At 39.4% G+C, this 18,198-nt stretch overlaps 1 protein-coding gene across 18 annotated transcripts in view; it reads left to right on the top strand.

Moving 5' to 3' along the window:
• Map2k5 (mitogen-activated protein kinase kinase 5) overlaps positions 1-18,198 on the top strand; it is a 246,249-nt gene that overhangs the window by 31,874 nt on the left and 196,177 nt on the right. For all 18 annotated transcript variants that reach the window (XR_010050301.1, XR_010050302.1, XM_063257801.1 and 15 more), the window contains 3 exons: positions 11,117-11,186; positions 14,821-14,861; positions 15,789-15,856. Coding sequence is in view for 16 of the 18 variants with exons in the window: in XM_063257801.1 (XP_063113871.1) it covers positions 11,117-11,186; positions 14,821-14,861; positions 15,789-15,856 (179 nt within the window). In the remaining 2 variants the exon portion in view is untranslated. The remainder of the gene's footprint in view (positions 1-11,116; positions 11,187-14,820; positions 14,862-15,788; positions 15,857-18,198) is intronic.

Raw genomic sequence — 18,198 nt, 5'->3', positions numbered from 1 at the left:
ACGTTCTGGGGGACCCAATGAGAGGTGCCCTAGACTCAGCGCAACATCTTAAATGTGATGCCCACTGCCTTCAGCGCTTGTGCCATTTTCCTTTCCATTAGCATGAGCCCACTTGCTGAGCAAACCATCACCTAACTAACTTTGTTCAGCTTTGCTGCTTTTTCCTTACTATCACATTCCACATCCAGTTCTTTGTTCCTCACGCACAAGAATCTAGAAACCTGCCCTGGACCCCATCACTATGGCAACGGATAGATGACAACTTTTTGTATGACTTGATACTAGGCCGTGGATTGTGGTCTGGCTAGTTTGGCCTAGGTTTTCTCTAAATTCATCTAACAAAAATTTATAAATGAAGTGTGGGTACCTCCATGGCCCTCCACCCATATCAGTTTTAATCTACTTAAAGTAGAGCTCTGCTTTTCTGATGCTGAATGTTTCAGCAAATGATTTTGAAATGAAAATGAAAATATTTCTGAGAGACAATGCCTTTAGTCATTTGAACCTTGAATGGCTTTCCTTTTTCTCCTATATCCTGCTGTTGCCCTTTGATTATGTCAAGCTCTCAATATTTAAAAAGGCAAAGAGTAGTTCACAAAAAGCACAAACAAGATCAATTGACTGTCACTTCTATCTGTCCTGGTCTTTAGGCTTGGAAATTCCTTTGGGATCCAGTTTTGTCACAGAGAACCATTTGGACCTAATCACACAGTAGATTTTGGTAGGTAGTCGTCATGACTACCAGCTTATTACTGAAACTTTGCATAGGTCTTTATTTTTTAGGTACAATGTGGTCCTGATTAGTTTGATTCCAGGATTTGGTGTAATGACATTGGGAAAGTACCGACAGAGGACCATGATTTTATTGTAAAAACAAAACAGCTTACTGTTTCATATAGAATTTAGTAAAATTGTGGCCACCTCAGTATTTAACAGCCATGTCGAGGAACGCAGAAGCAGAGACTTTGTTGCCACTGGTCTTCCAATCATTCTTTTCTATTGATTATAAAGGTTGAAGGAATAAGTAGCCTAGGTCTCTGCATAAGAATAAAAAATTGCAACATCTGAGTTGAAACTTGTAGAATTACCTTTTCTTTCATTGAATGCAAGCAGTTTTTGGCTTCAGGCCAACCCAAGTATAAGTTTTTATCAGAATTTAAATAGATTTTTGTGTTAGTCTTGAAAATGTTTCCTTTTTAATTGAAAACTTATCAATTATTTAAATTGCTTGCAGCCTAGGGCTGTTAATTTTATGAGCACCATAGTAATGGCATTCAGTGGTTTTTGATACATTTGACACATGAACTATCACATTGTGGTAAGGATTTGTCCTGACAAAAGGTTGTATGCTGTTAAATAATAACCAGCATACCGAACTGAAGTCTGTTGTCACACATTGGTACCATTTTATGTAATTTATTTAGAAGCTGTATTCTTTTCTTCATTCAATATATTTTTAAGAGATAATGAGAAGAAAACAAAGCTGTAATAAATTGTCTTTTAAGAAAATGTAAAGTAATTTAGTCTCCGAGGAGATATTTAATGTGTTGAAAGAATTCAGCAGCCAAGTATTATTACAGCAGCATTGTGATAGCTCTCTGTGTTTTGTTATGAGTTTGTGTTAATCAACAATCTGTTTTCATAGCATAGTTTCTTATAAGTTATGTTGTTAGAATATTCCACTTCTGGGATCATGGCTTTTCCTCTGACATCACTACATCTTTTTAATTCCTCTATAAAGTATTTTTTAATTATAATTTGAAATGCTTTATTAGGAAAAATACATATAACCTTACATATTCTAAAAACTAACTACCTCATCTTTGCTAATTATTTAAAGGGCCCTGTTAAATGTTCCCTTAATGTAGTTTAAATTTTTTTTCTGTTGCTTTTGTTTTCTATTTTCCAGAAAGATGGAAATAGTATGTTGCTTTTCTCCTTCCATATCTCTATATTTGTTGTCTGGGGCCCAGTTCTAGAGAGGGTAATTTTGCTATTACTTTTTTTTTCGGGTGACCTTTCATAGAGGAGCTCCACAGTATATCTTGCTTTTAAAACCTGAATTTTCTTTCTTTCTTTTTTTAATTTTTGTACCAAGGATCAAACCCATGACCTTGCCCTTGCCAGGCAGGTGCTTGTGCCACTGAGCTAAACCTCCGCCCCCTATATCTTGCTTTTATAAATGGAGTCATATTTGTTTCTGCAAAATTTTATGTCTTGTATAGGCTTTTTTTAAAACTTGATTTTCTTGATTATAAGAGCAGCTTTATGAGTAAAGCATAGTATTAACAAGAATAATTTTCTTCATTTTGCCATTTTTTTTTATGTCATTTCCCCCATTGCCAGAAGAGGATGGGATGAGTGTTACTGTAATGCCTCCCATTATGGTAGAGACCTTGTGTTTTAGTAGAGTGTAAGTATTCCCTTTGGCATATTCAGCCATCATGTACTTTGTTAGACACTGGGTACCGGGAGAGAAAAGTACTTTTTGACCTCTGTAGCATCTGGTAAATTGGGCTGTGATAAGCTTTATCATAGCATGCAAAACTTGGATATTGCCTCTGAACTCATGCAGGTACTCTCAGAGTTGGAAAGGAACCTTAGAGGGTTAGTCCACCACTTTCATTTTACAGTACTGAGCCCATGTGAGGAGAGTAAGCTCAGAGATGAGTGAGGAATCGTGTGGTTGATTACAGGCCTGGAAAGAGTTCCAGCGACTTTTACCCCTGGGAATGTTTTGTATTTGTCAAGATTTTGCTAACAAAGCTTTTCAAATGCTGTGTTTTTCCTGATTACAAGGAACAGTATTTTTTTTCTAGAAAGCCGGTGTACCTGAGTTTAAATAAAAGTGTAAAAAATACCTTGTGGTGGGCTGGGTTTTAGCTTAGGGGCACAAGTGCCTGCCTGGCAAGTGCAGAGTTGTGAGTTCGATCCCCAGTATGGAAAAACAAACAAACTAACTAAAAAAAACCTTGTGGGCTTATGAAGTTTGAAAAAATCTCATCCTTATCTGTGAGGTCAAGTTTTACAATAAAAGTTGTTGCCCACTTAGGAGCTGAATGTTTAACAGAGCTTTTGCTATCCGAAATTTTCATTTTCCATATGGTACTTTTAAATACGCCCCAGGTTAGATAGCTTATGTGTGGACTTAGTTTGACAAAATCAGCTCAGCCTTCAGTAGGTGTTTAGCCCCTGCTTCAATGTAGTTCCTCTAAACGGTGGGTCATACCATCTGTTCTGCAGGCGGGGAGGCAAAGAGCAAGAATGGGGAACTGAGGAAATCACTTGTTTTAGAAATTTCTTAGTTTATTTACTCAAATAATGATGTGCCATGCCATAAAGAAAGTTTGTATCTTACTCGCTCCTTCTAGTGAAAGAATAGAAGTTATTTTCAGAGAGCTAGATTATTTTAGCTGTCTTCTTGGGGTTTTCTGGGATATCTAGATTAGCGTTAAAGTAGTGATACAAATGGGGCAGTTCCTTATTTCTCCTCCATTGTGAAATGTCTTGGGGTGTGTTTGGTAGCAAGGAGCAGAAACATTGCAGTTTGCCCCAACAAAGGGTTTATTATGTAGCTTTTGGAAGATAAAAGTGAGCAAACAAGTCCCAGCCTCAGTGGCATCAGAGCACTCTGGGGACTTCTGGAACAAGAGCTTTGTGCCACCATTATTTTGTCATTGATGGGGGCTCTGTCATTGATGGGGCTCTGCTCCTAGCTCAGCTGCTTCTCTGCGAAGGTCTCAGCACTTGCCCATGTGGTCTGTGTCTCCAAGCCCCAGATGGTTTTTATTTCATTGAAAAGTTCTCTGGAGCTACTATTTCAGCTTCTACTCTAGAAAGATAGAAGAATTGCTACTGCTACAAGTCACGTGAAAGATCAGTGTAGACATTGCCCAGAGCTAATTGTGCTGATAGCTCTGGATGCTTCACCTGAGAAGATGCCCTAAGGTTTGGACCCATTGCCATGTACATATTTAAATTTGTAGTGCCAATACTCATTACCTTATACTTGGCCAAGTTGCATGTCATCCACTATTGGCTGCCCAGACTTCGAATCAGACCATCTGGAGCTCTCAAAAGTCCTTTATGATTTTATTACCCAAAACAAATAGTGTCATCATTAAACGTGGCTGACTTGCTGCCATTTTCACTTCCAGATCATTACTTAATACAGTTATCGGGTAATCCTGGCCTGTAAACAGGTCTCAGAGTTGTTCCCTGTTGACCTTGTCACTGGAAGACTTTTATTTTTTTTCTTGTTATCTAATCACATGTGCAGGCCCTTGGTCTGGAATCAGATATGGAAGAGCTTTGAAGGTGCATCATAGCTTTCTTGAGGTAGGGCCAGTGAGTTGTGAGGAAGCTAGGGGACCTGAGGCCTGGTAAGTAAATGTTGCAACTAATTCATTATGCAACACAGATTGGCTTTGTTCCCTACTTCCCTGTCTCCCTCCATCCCTTTTTTGCTTTTGTGGTATTAGGGAGTGAACATGGAGGCTCATGAATGCTAAGCAAGTGCTCTGTGTCTCCAGCTGTGCTTTTTTTTTTTTTTTGGACTAGGATGATTTCGTGTTTCGTGAAAGGTCTGCATCACAGAAGAAAAGCCCCTTCAAGTAAAGTGTAGAGTAATTGAAAGATGGTACAATGATGACACATCTGAGGAGTGTTATTATACAGTTGGTAGCCCTTTGACAAAGTTAAGGTTGTAAGTTCTTGCACAGGAAAATTAATAAACTATGGACTGAAAGTAGTTGTTTAGTTTATTGATTATCACTGTAATTACTGACTGAGCTGCCAATAAATGGATGTGCTTGCAGTATTGGCAAAATAGGAATTTGAAAATTTTATTATTGGTAGGAAAAAGCTAATGTGTCTATTTCTTATAAGCAAATTACTGTGCTGATATTGTTCTCTATTAGAAAGCATGCTAAGGAAAGATTTTGTAAACTGTCCGATGAGAGTGGATAGAAGAATACTAAAGATGCCACTGTGACCTTTGTCTATGAGTAGGTGAGGACCCATGAGTGCTGAGAGTGTGCGTGGTCATCCCTCTTGCCTCCCCGCCATGCACATTTGTGGAGCACCAGATACATACCAGGCACTGTACGGCAGTGGTTCCCAAAGGTTTTGGAAGCATGGTCCTATTTGAAAACCTGAGGAAAGTTGTTTATTCTTTTCCACAGAAAATTCACATAAAGCAGCATGACATGTATAGTTTCAGGAGCTTCAGTGGGGACCCTGAAAGGCTTTGTGAAGAAGGTGGTGTCCCCGTGGATTAAACAAAGCTCAGGGGACTGAGAAAAGTGTTTTAACAATGTGTTTAAAGGCTCTGCGGGGTGAGAGTACCTGGTGTATGCAGGAGTGGTTCAATCTGTGGACTTGGGGAGGTCACTTCTTGGAGGCCTTATGTTGTAGCTGCGTCCATTTATTTCCCTGCAGGGTGGCTGGAGGAGACTAGTTCTGAGGCTCAGAAGCCACCTGGGGCAGTTTCACAGTTACAGACAGTGGTGCCTGCAGGACTGGAGAGAAGTTAACTGAGTTGGGAAGTGGCGAGGTTGTCCAGTTGGACTGAGTGCAGCGAGATGATCTGGGTTACTTCCAGCTGTCTCGCTCTGGAGACTGGATGATGGAGATGGTCTGTATTGATGTAACAAACCAAGAGGATAGTTTAGGGTCCAAGGCAGGGGTGGGAAAGCTGGGAAATTAAGTTTTAGACCTGTTGCATTGGAGGAGGCTTTGGACAACCACTTGGATGTGTTGTGAGTCTTGGGAGAGAAATCTGGGCTAGAAGTAAAGATTTGTGATTCATCAGCTCCTAATTAGTCTCAATGACTCCTCTGGTAATTGAAATCTTTGAAGTGGCAGAAGTAACTCAAGGAGAGTATATAATGAGAAGTGAAGGTTGGTGAGGAACCACAGGGAACTCCAGCACTTAAAGAGAATGGGCAAAGGGCCACTAGCAGGAAGCTGAGTGCAGTTGTTGGAGAGGTGGGGGAAAACCCAGGGGGCACAAGGACAGTGAGAGGTCACTGTAGCACTTAGGCTTCCTGCTGCTTCCCCAGTCAAAGGACATGACTGAACTCACCTGGGAAATGAGTGGCCCAGTCAGAGCTCTCCACCAGCCCAGCAGCCTCCCCAGCAACCTGTCTGTGTAGTTAAATGTTTGAGGAATAGCATCTATGAGGCCACTTGCCTGTTAACTCTTGAATGGTAAACATAGATTTTATGGACTAGTTGAAGAAGCTAGAATAGGAAGTGTTTTTCTTTGCTCACTAACAAATCATATGCCTCCTCTGTTAAATAGAGGTGACGATTCTCCCAGAACAGGGGTGTGAAAAATTACATCAACATAGATATGTAACACTGAGCCTAACACACAGGTACTCAGAGAGTGAGACTTCTCTCTCTCTCTACAGTATAAGGGATCGACCCGGCCCCCGCATTTACTAGACAAGTACTGTACCACTGAGCTACATCCTTAGCCCTCTTTCTTATTAGAAAACTTGTGCCTCGTGGAATTAAAGTTGTTGTTTTGGAACTCCAGTTTTTTATAGTGCAGATTTCCATAAAGAGAAAAATGTAATTATTGATTGAATTGTGCTCTTAGAATTAGATTCGTAACAAATAGGAACATTGTTCAGTTAAACTTGCAAACGAAACAAAGCCAAAAATTGTACTTGTTATCCCCTTGTCCAATGTGGCTTTCTATTTCAGATTAATTAGATTTTTGGATAACTGCTAAACTTTGCCACATCCTTATTAAAATTGTTTAAGGATTTTTGAAGAATATCTCAGAGGGACTCTGAAACTAATCTAAGTCTGGTGCTGGAGATTCCATTAGCAGTTGTAGAACTGATTAATCTTTTACCCAGTTAGCTTATTGATTATTGCTGCAATTACTGCATGTAACAGATTATGCAATGGATGGTAGCAGAAAAATCTGTAACTGCTGCTCCTGTTTTCAGTTTGAGCACAGTGTTTTGTGCTTTCTATACATAATCTGTTTTTGAATGCTTGAGCACTAAGAGAGAAGGTATTGTGCTTAATATTGTTTCACTACTAGAGATTTAAAAAAAACTTCTCAACTAATACTGAATGATAGTTTACAAAGTGCTTTCATTATTAGTTCTATTGCTGCAGTTTAGTTCTTGAGCCTCACAATGTCCCAGTGTAATAGGGTAAATAATCTCACTCTTATGTGGAGGAAACTAATGTTAAATGACTTCCTGAAGGCTCTATGAGTTAATGAGTAGCAGAAGCAAGATCCAGCCACATTTCAATCAATAAATATTTATCATACATCTACTATGTGTAAAGTTTTGTATTACGGGGAATAAAAACTGAGGCAGGATTATAAAGCTTAAGATAAAGTGTTTGGGTAATGAGTTATGGCCCCATTACTGCGAAGAGCAGTGGATTACTTTTCTATCCAAACTATGTTAAATATTTTAGTACATAAAGTTTAGGGTTTTTGTTGTTGATGATAGTTTATTTACTTTTGGCTAGAATTCTTGTCTTTATCATTACTGATTGTTTTATCATTATAGTTATACCTTGGCACTCCACTGTTTTTGAAACATGAAATACGAAAATTCCATTTTGATGTGAAAATTTATCCCAAGACTCCTCATTTGCATGGTGTCTGACATGCATGCTAGAACTTATCAGTGTCTGTTGCCTCATAACTCATTACCCTTTTCAGCCAAAATAAGTTGTTTGATACCCATTGTTTCTGGTACTTGCCTCCCAGAACCAACTACTGATGCCCACTGAGGCACCACTGTATTTAGCATCAAATTGGAGAGAATCTCTTTAGAGGAAAATTTTACAGCTGGGCAAAACGAGGTGCAGTAGCACCACCTCTCAGGATCACGTGCTAGTGATGACACTCCCATTCCTTGCTTGTTTACCAGACGGCACAGGCCTGGTGGTCTGCAGGATTGCTTTGTGCCAGGAGGTACCACACGTGCCCCAAGTTTCTATCTTTGTTCCAGACACAGTGGCCAGAGCTTGGTGGCCACCTGGTCCTCAGCAGTCACTGGTCCCAAAGATTCTCAGAGATCCAGGGTGCAGTTATCCAACACTGTGGTTTCGGTTACTACATTTCTGATGTGGCTTTGGTAGTGAACTACTATGATAAGGTTCTTTCCTTATCATAATAATGAGATAATGTGATAATTATGCATGAGTGACATATTTCACTAATAAGTATGTTTGCAAGGCTCATCCATTTAGCTATAAAAAGTCCAGTTTGTCATTTTTTATGGCTAAATAGTATTCCATTATGTAGAAATACCACATCTTTTTTATCCATTCCCAAGTCGATGGGCATTTAGGTTGTTTCCAAGATCTGGCTATTTTAAATTGTGCCACTATAAACATGGGTGCACATATGTTGCTGTAGTAGGATGTTTTTAATTCTTTTGGGAAGATACCCAGAAGAGGAATAGCTGGATCGAATGGGATCTCCAAACCTAGTTTTTTGAGGAATCTCCACAGTGATTTCTACAGTGGTTGTACCTGCATTCCCACCAACATTGGAGAAGAGTTCCTTTTTCCCCACAGCTCCTCCAGCATTTGTTACTGGCTGATTTCTTAAACTAGTCATTTTTTCTGGGATGACGTGAAATCTCAGTGTTGTGCTAATTTGCATCTCTTGCATGGCCAGGGCTGTTGACCATTTTTTCACGCACTTATTTGCTGTTTGTATTTCTTCATCTGAAAAGAAGTCTTCATCTCAGATACTCATTTTTGGATTCTGTCTTTAAATCTAGGAGGACTGATTTTTTTTTTTTTTTAGTTCTTATGCATTCCTGATAATAATCCTTTATTTGAGGAATAGCTAGCAAAGGTTTTCTCTTAATATAAACACAGATCAAACAGTGTGTCAGCAGGAGAAAATATACTTGAATTTAGAAGAGTTCTAAGAAAAGAAAAGGCAAAACGTGACTGATTACTTTAGAGAAGCTAGTTAAGTTCCATATCAAATATTACCATGACTATGTTGATCATAGTACAAAAAGATCGGTATAGATTGCTTAGAAATTCTCACAGTGATTATAGAAGTATATATAATTTGCCAGTTGGCTGGCCCAGACCCAAAATGAAAAGAAAACCATTTTTATTTATTTATTTTGTAAGGTAAATAAATAAAGCTTGAAAACAGGTCAATTTCATGCATGTAAGGTTTTATAGTAGCAAAAAAATACATTACACCTCTACTGACCCTTTATGTTTGAGGTTATTGGTTTTCAAACTTGACCTCAAGCACTAGTTTCAGACAACTCTATAATTAATTTCTTAGATACAGCATAAGGATATTTTGTTTTGATTTCTAGGATGATGGCAAAGTAGTAACTGAAATTACTAACCTATTGTACATGGCAATTAATTAAAGAAAAGTGTTAACCATAAGGGAACACCACCACCTCTGTTGTGTCATATCAGTATAAAGAGGCAGTAATTTTTTTGACAGCCACTGATTGGAAAGTTGCTTGCAGCCTTCCAGAAGCAAGGGGGTACATGCTGTGGATCAATAACCGGCAAATTTCCCATTAAAAAGAATACCTGAGCAATGTTTCAAATAGCCACTGGCATCTTAATTTTCCACGGAAACCTCAAATACTTTTGTGCTGAGGACAAGTCATTTTCGGACAATTTTTCCAGACTACTTGTTAACAGTTATTGCTGTCCCAAAAGGTTGGCAGCCTACATGATTGATATTTCATTTACTTGTCATCGCTGTTTGAGTGATGGTGAGTGCTGTATTCCTGTGGTTCTGAGGTGCCGAGGCTCCTGAAAAACATGGCCTTGGTGTGTTCTCTCCCATATGTATATGAGTCATTAGATCCACAGAAGGAGAAGATCACTTTCCTGCATTGTTCAAAACCTTTTGAAGAGCAGGCTTACTTACATCTGTCTATCCCTACCAAAATTCACCTTCGCCTTTATTGTATTAGGGCACAAAGCTTTATTTATATTTGCTAACTTGTGATTCCTAAGATAGTGTGGCATTTTATAGCTACCTTTCACTCCTAAGGAAGACCAATCTTGATCTTGTAATAATTGGTGGTACTGGGGATTGAACCAGGGGCCTTTGCACCAAGCTGTATTCCCAGACCTATTTAAATATTTCTTAAATTTTGAAACAGCATTTCACTAGATCACAAAGTTGCTTCGGTTGGACTTGAACTTGTGATCCTTCTGCTTCAGCTTCCCAAAGTGCTGGCATTATAGGTGTGAGCCACAATCCCTGACTACAAGTTACTTTGACAATACCTACACTTTAACAATCCCTCAAAATACAAAATCAGCAGCTTTTGTGGTTCATATTTTTCTACCAAGATCATCATCTTGTTGTTTGCTTAGAATTGAAAGAAGCCAGTCCAGAACATCTGCAGAATAAGTGGGCCTGTGCTCGCCAGTTGAGATGTTAAGGAGAATGGCTCTGAGACCATAGTATGCTTACTTCATAATTTGTGTTTATGAGGAAAAATGAAAACTTTTTTACTGAGAACTTTATTTGCTGCGCTCAGAATTTTGCAGTGAAATTTGATCCATTCTGAAGGGTTTGTAAAGTGAAAGTAGAAGAATGTTTGAAGCTGCCTTTTAGGCCTAAAAATCATGTCAGTTTTGAATAAGGCATGTCTTGGTTGCTGCTTTCAGTCTCTGTGACTTGGATTTCTGCTCCCGGTGTTTTATGCACAAATGTGTGTAATGTTTCATGAGTTAGCATGTAAGTCTACACCAAATATGAATCTTCTCATTTGGTTTGTATGCCCCAGAGCAAGAGAACAAAAGACAATTTGAGCAGTTCTCACTAAAATACTTTTTGTGGCATTTTGAACGTATGCCATTTAAAATATTTCTTGAACATTAACATATAGTGTTAATTAGTATTTTTATTCTTAAAGCTGAGTGACTGGTGTGAAGGCTAATGCTGTACTGGACTTCTGATCCTGTGAATTCACGGTAGCCATTTTTGTGTGCCACTAGGGGAAAGGCTGATATGTGCATACCAGCAGTTTACAAAAGTGCTATGAGTTAAACAACCCATAAGCGTCTGTTTCAGTATTCATACATTACTGAGTAATCTTTTTCTGTAATCTTTTTGCAGTATTATTCCACGGTAATGGAACAGCAAGTAAATGGACAGTTAATAGAGCCTTTGCAGATATTTCCAAGAGGTAATGTTGAACAAATTCTAATCAACAATGATTATTTCAGTAAAGTGTTTCATCAACAGTTATGTTTTCCAAAGGTTTAAATGCATATAACATGATGTTTAGCTCTTAATTTGAAAAAACAAAAGCATTCATTATCGTGGGGATTGTAGGCTACATTATAGTTATAGCAGATAAAATATCTAATTTACTAGAGTAAATTAAACTAACTAGATTGTCTTTTGTTTTTAAAGTACATACTTACATTCGCTTATAGAACTCTTTGGGGGTCTCCATGGTTTCTAAACCAAGGCAAATGAATGACTTTAATTCTGGATATTTATAAATTGTGGCCAGAGATGCTGTGGAGGAAAAAGCTTTTGGCAAGTATAAATAAGTGACAATGTAGAGAGGAGTTTTAGGAAAGAAACTTGGGTAGAATGTTGGATACTTGGTTTTGGCAGGGACATATTTCCTGAACAATGGCAAAATCTTCCTAAAAAATAAATTTGATTGTGAAATCTCTAAAAATATGAGCTGATGAGGGTGAGTCTCAGTGAAACACCTGTCAGGTAATTTTCTTCTTCCCCTTTAGGTTTGGCAGTAGTAGCTTTGTATCAGATAAGATTGCTCAAGTGTATGTAAATGTTCCTTCAAAATTTGAATAACGGTGAAAAAGAACTATTTAATTATATAAACCATTAAGATTAAGTCTTCCGCCCATTATATAATGTCCCACTTGGAATCTGTGTTTTCTAACTACTGGAACAGATAAGGAAATTCTCTAAGTAACTCTTCTAGAAATAACTTAATTGAAATAATTAAAAGTTAAACTTACCTTCGTTAACTAATACTGTACAAATAATCATGGTATGAGTTTTCCAATTAAACATTCTACACTTTCATTACCTGTAACTCTCTGAAGTTTGAATGGCTCAATTAACCAGTAGGCTCCTATCTGCAGTGACAAAATCTCCAAAGACAGCTCGCTTGGCCAGCCCATTGAGCAACTCTGGGTTCAAGAGCAATCCTGCTGTTCTGTATAGGTGGCAGAGTGAGGAGCACTTATGTCGTTATTAATAATCTATTAAAATGCTAGGGAAGTGAATAAAACTGGGTCACCTAAGGCCAGTTATCATCTGAACCAAGGATTATAATTAGTCCTATTCTGTTGTACTTGAAGACTAAACATCAAAATGGAAAAAGAGTGAGCACGAGAGGGAGACATGTCACCATTTCTGTGTATTTGGACACTAATAAGGATGCGGTGTTTTCTTAACATTCTCGGTAAATGGGGAATTTGGGCACATTTCAAAAATTGTTTCTCCACAAGGAATAGTTTCCTATAAACTGAAAGTTTCCATTAATTGTTTTACAGCCCTAAGAAGCAAACCCAAGTACAGCATCCTGGAAAATCCTATGGGGCTTCATTTTTCTTTTCTTGTGAAATATTTACCTTCTCTGGTTTGGTTTGGTTTTTTCTCACTTTGTGTTTAGTCCTGTCAGTGCCACCACATAGCACAGTGCCTCTTCTGATGGTGATAGCAGCCAGTTTTAGACGTGACCCTGCAGGAGTCCTAATACTGCTCTCTGTGTCGTTACTCTGTTTCTCGTAACAGTGGTGCCTTGGGCTGCATGAGGTATTATTTCCTCTGCTGTGTGAATGAGACGGTTGAGGTTGACAGAGGTTAAATCACTTCAGGGTCACGTAGCATATAAGTGATTGATACACCCTTTGAGTAAGAATTTTATCTAAATTATAATTTGCTTAAAGTAGAAAGGCATGTAAATTAAAATACCACTGCTGTATGCGTGATACTAACTTGAAATCCTGTCTCGCTATCTCAGTGGGGTTTTGTGTGCTATAATTCAACTCTTCCAGTTTTTTACATCTCCTCCTTTGCTACCTGTCTGTATCTATCATAGGTAGATCAATGAGATCATGAAAGGTACACAATTTGAATGCAGGCAAATTGGGTGTAATTACTGGGTCTGCCTAGTGCTTAGGGCCCACAGAACGTAGATTCTGTGTCAGGCCTCATGTTAAAAAGAATTGTTAAACCGAACAAGTCAGATGCAAAGGAGAAAATGATTCTGTTCTAGTAGCATGTTTTCCTCCCTCCAAGTAGCACAGTTGCCTGATACAGTAGCTCTCAGCTCATGGCCAGCTCTTCCTGTAGTTAAAAGATGTGTTAAATATTGAGAAATGAAAATTCACTAACCTTATAGTAACTTCTGGCTTATAACTTTGGGATATATGAGGTTCCTGGTTTTCTGGAATGCTGTTTCAAATTCTAGCTTAAAGATTGAAGAGCAAAGCAGTTGTTAAAATTAAAGATAAGAGTTTATGCCTATTTCTGCATTCTTTGAGTGCCCTGGATACTTTGGTGGAAATATTTTAAGATGTTGTCTTAGAATTACTGGGTCCCAAAGGATCATGTGCTAAATATATATGACTGTTTTACTTAAAAAATTAATTTTCACTGGATATTGTGGTACACACATATAATCTCACTTAGCAGGCTGAGGCAGGAGAACCACAGTTCAATAAGTGAAAAAGGTTTGGGCCGTAACTGGTAGAGCGCTAGCCTTGAGTAAGATCCTAGGTTCAGTCACCAGAACCAAGCAAGGAAGAAAAAGTTAATTTCCTTATTAAGGAAATAAGATTTGAAGCCTTAATTTTAATGTATTTTAGAAAGAGAAGTAAAAACTTTTTATTAAGATTTAGATTTATTTTCTAGGAAAGTAAGAACAAATTTTAATTTACTTGAAATACACAACATAAAAGCAATTCCTGCTATGTAATTATTACATCTTTTTATCAAGCAGCTCTATTTTTTGTAGAAACAGAGGAAAAATACATGTACTTCCAAGGGATAAAAAAATCAAATTCATCCTCCCCTAAACAATCAATCAAAACTGACAGCCCCTTAACATACAATTTGTAGGGCACTGTAGTTTTCAAGTGGAAGTGGTCTATGACATGGGCTGGAAGCTTTTATATATTTAACATTTGATGAAGTAGCATCGCCTGAATTGGAAAAGTAGTAACTTGTAATTTATATTATTTTTTGTGGCATTGCCTTTTCTTTAGACCTAAATGTGAGCAAATGTCAAGATTTGTAATAAGTGTAATGAAATTAGTTAAATATTTTTATTTCAATAAATTCAATTGTTTATGCCTATACAATCTAGTATTCAAACTTGAGGATTCAATTTTAGAGTCTGTGGCAATCTTTTGGGCCTTACAAGGCCTTTTCCCCCTCTCCTCTTCCAAAACAAAAACCCAAAAATCTTAGCTCAGAGTAGTTTAACTGGTAGCAGATACAATGTAATAGACTGAGAAAAAAATTGCAGGAATTTGAATTATGAAAGGAATCTAATCATTTTAGCTCAGTTAACTTGATTTTTATATGTTTTAATCAGAAATTGGAATTTATATGAAGTGGTGTCAGAAAGCTCTTTGCATTTATAAATGCTCACTCCTGCAAGTTAAAACCGTGGTTCATAATTCCCACTTTGGGTCTGGGGAGCTACTTTTCAATCATTTCTCTCTGCTAATTTTGGTGTCACCCTCATTTCTTTTTAAATGATTCATTTTGAGCAAATTTGTAAATGGCCCTGATGTGTTCTACAATTTAGTCAATTACTGTTTCAGCCTGCAAGCCTCCTGGGGAACGGAACATACATGGCCTGAAGGTACGAATTTCAATAATTGTTTCAGTAAAGTTAGATGGATTTGTAATGCTGTGTTCCACTTATTGAAATGTCAAATAAAACTGCACTTTCTCAAGCTCTGACAAGCGATCTTTTTTTATTTTTATTTTTTTTAATGGGAAGTGGAGGGGGATTTGTCTGTAGAATTTGCCAAATATGTGTATAAATTTGGACACTGGATTTTGGTGTTGTAGTTTTAATTATTTGGAATTGTTTGGTTGGTCAGTTTCTTTGGGATGATCTTAGATAACTGGTCTCCTGAAAGATTTATTTGAGTGAGATTATAGTCTTCATTTCAGTGATTAATTAATCATGTAAGCATATTGCACACAGAAAACCCCCCTCTTCTTTTGACATATTTATGCTGACGAGATATATCTGGTTAATGTCTTTTCATTGTTCTGTGTATTTTGAAGTCTGGATTTCTGCTTACAGCTTCATGTCTAAAGAAAAGCTGGCTTTTTTATTAGGCTCAAGTATTTTACAGTGAATTACTCAGTCCTCCTTTCTTGGGGAGAAAGAAACGGTCTATACTGTTGTGTTTCATTGCCGAGCTGGGAGGATATGATACCTTGAAGTTCACTGCTAAACCATAGATGTTCTCAGTGTAGTTTTTTGAGCATATTTTCTGCATCTGTGCTCTAGATAATGAGTTCCATTTTCCCTCTGTTTATCTCACCTTTTCAGCACTGCTTAAGTATTAGAATAATGACAGAGATAGAGGATTATATAATGTACGGATTGTATAGTTCTGTAACCTATATACTGAATAGACTCCAACTGCAGGTCTGTCTAGCAACAAGCTAATTAACTTTCGTAGCGAAATGAGAAATGTGTGGCAAATTATAGGTTAATTAGAACCGTGTCCTCAGAGCACAGGACTGATCAGGATTCTTTCTTTACTTATAGGTGAATACCCGGGCCGGACCCTCACAACACAGTAGCCCAGCAGTCTTGGATTCACTTCCAAGCAATAGGTGAGAGCCAGCAAGGGGCTGTGGCCTGACTTGGTCATCTGCAGAGCCGGAGCTGGATGGGGAAGCGGCCCGTGGGATGACCAGCCAATGCGTGTGTAGCTAAAAGGAGGCCTGTGAATTCACACTAGTAACTGAAAAGCCCACACTGAGCCAGAACCCCTTTCCATCCATATTGAGGTTCGCCTGGGTTCAGGGCTTCAGAGCTGCCTCTTCCTGGCTGAGATGCAATTCAGGGTTCTACTTCCCCTTTGCTGTTTCTTCCTCCTCATCACCCATACTCTTGGCTCTTAGTCTCAGGGGCTTCATGCAGTAATTTAAAGTCTCTCCTCTGAGTCCCTTTACTTTCCTGTCCCTGCCACCAGAGTCACTTCCCTGATTGCTTTGATGTGGCGGCAGGGTATCTACCCACCAACTTTCCTGATCTGAAACATGGCCCCCACAGTTCATCCCTTCTCAAGAGGTCAGCCTGGTTACTCACCGTAGATTCCTGGTCTGGGGTGGGACCAACAGGGCTTTAGTTTTCTGCAGCAGAGCTTTGCTGCTTGTTTCTCTGCTGGCTGGCACATGAGCCAGGGCCTCACCAATGGTGGTGGCAACAGGGGCAGAGGCCCACCCGATACACCCAGCTCTAGGAAGGCAGGACATGTCAGAAGGGCCATCGTCCATACAGACTGCAAGCCCAAAGAAAAACAAGGGCTTTGCCTGGTGTTTTAGAGCAAATGTTATCATGATATAAACAGCAAAATCGAATTGAAAAGATGGTAAGTTGGTGATGCTGGATAACTTTTTAGATCTCCCAATTTCATTGTAACAACATGTAAGGATTAGTGTGGATATTTAAAAATTATCATATACATTCAGGTTGTTATAAGATCATCACATTAGATATAAGTTCAGAGATTACCTGATAATCTAATGTTCTTAGATGTTTGTAGTGTTTTCATTTAGGGATGTGACAGCCTCCCAAACAGTAACGATCAAGTTGCTCTAGTAGTATTTCCTGTTATGGGAGGAGTGTTAGTTGAAAAAGAACAACAGCTGATTTTAATATGCCACCTTAGGTTGACCATGTTCTGTGCTCCAGGTAGTAAGTACTTCTTAGTTACCAGGTGTGGTCCTGTGCCCTAAGAATGGCAATTACTCCTGAAGGTCACTATCTAATGGGTATACATACAGTAAAACAAGAGTACATGGCAATTATACTTTAGTTAGTCTTGTGAAGGTAACAGACTTGGTGCTCAGGGAAGGGTCCCTGGGAGGAGAGCTTGGTTCTGTCCAGACTTGAGGGACAAGCACAAAAGAGGGCCCTGCAGTGGAGAAGGAGTCCAGCATCACGTAAGAAGCCAGTTGGGCAGGACCAGGGGAGAGCTGGCATGTTGGGACAGAAGATAGGATAGGGACCCTAGTAGAGGGTTTGGCAGCAGCATGACAAGGCTAGCCTGTGTTTTATCAGACCCTCTACCTGGATACAGAGGAGTAAGAGGACACCCCTTAATCTGGCACCTTCGATGCTTGCTGCCCCATTTCTTGCCAGAGGGGCAAGACCTTTCTGTACATCCCTGGGGCAGGAGGCACTTCATTGGCCAAGAAAGCCTTTGTTTTCATTTCGGTCCTCTTTGTGAGCTGAGATTTGTCTGTCTTCAGTGCACACTTGTAAAGATTTAGTTTAGGAGGTGCTGGTTCCCTTCTAAAGATCATGGCTCTTCCCATCATCTTCCCATCAAGCAAATTGCCCAAGCCACCCTTACTCGACACCAGCCACCACTCGCACACACAGATACCCCGTTGCTGCACAGCTGTCCCAGGCTGTCCCTGTCTCTGCCACCACCTCCTGGTCATCCTCCATCCATCCTTGCCCCACTCTAGCCCCTCTTCCATACCACCACTGAAGTGATCCTGCCATTTGTATTCATTAGCTTTTCCTTAGTATAATTAAATCCACAGGTAGCTGGCTTTATTAAGTTATGAGGACTTTTTAGCTCACAGTTTTGGAGGCCAAAAGCCCAGACAGTGCCACACAGGCTCTGGCAGCCCCTTGGGCTCTGTCGCCTTCCTGGCAGATTGCAGTGGTGGAGCATGAGCCGGAGCAAGCAATCAGTCCTTTTATAGGGTACAGCCTCAGGGGACCCAAGGGCCTCCCACTGGGCCCCACCTTTTCAAGGTCCTCCTCCTTGTGCAGACCCATGGGGGATGAGTCAGGACCCAGCCTCAGCAGTAACACCCTTGAGGGAGACATCATCCTGCCAAAGCTCATCACTGCTCTCCGTGCTGCAGAGAGGGAAGGCCCCACGGGCACTCAGCTGTGGCCTCTCACGTCGGGTGCTCTGTCCACTGCAGCCTGG

The sequence above is a fragment of the Cavia porcellus genome, unplaced genomic scaffold, assembly GCF_034190915.1.
Source record: "Cavia porcellus strain 051 isolate PalLab524CR breed Dunkin Hartley unplaced genomic scaffold, mCavPor4.1 scaffold_10, whole genome shotgun sequence".
Taxonomy (NCBI): Eukaryota; Metazoa; Chordata; class Mammalia; order Rodentia; family Caviidae; genus Cavia; species Cavia porcellus.
This window is presented reverse-complemented; position numbering and strand designations above follow the sequence as displayed.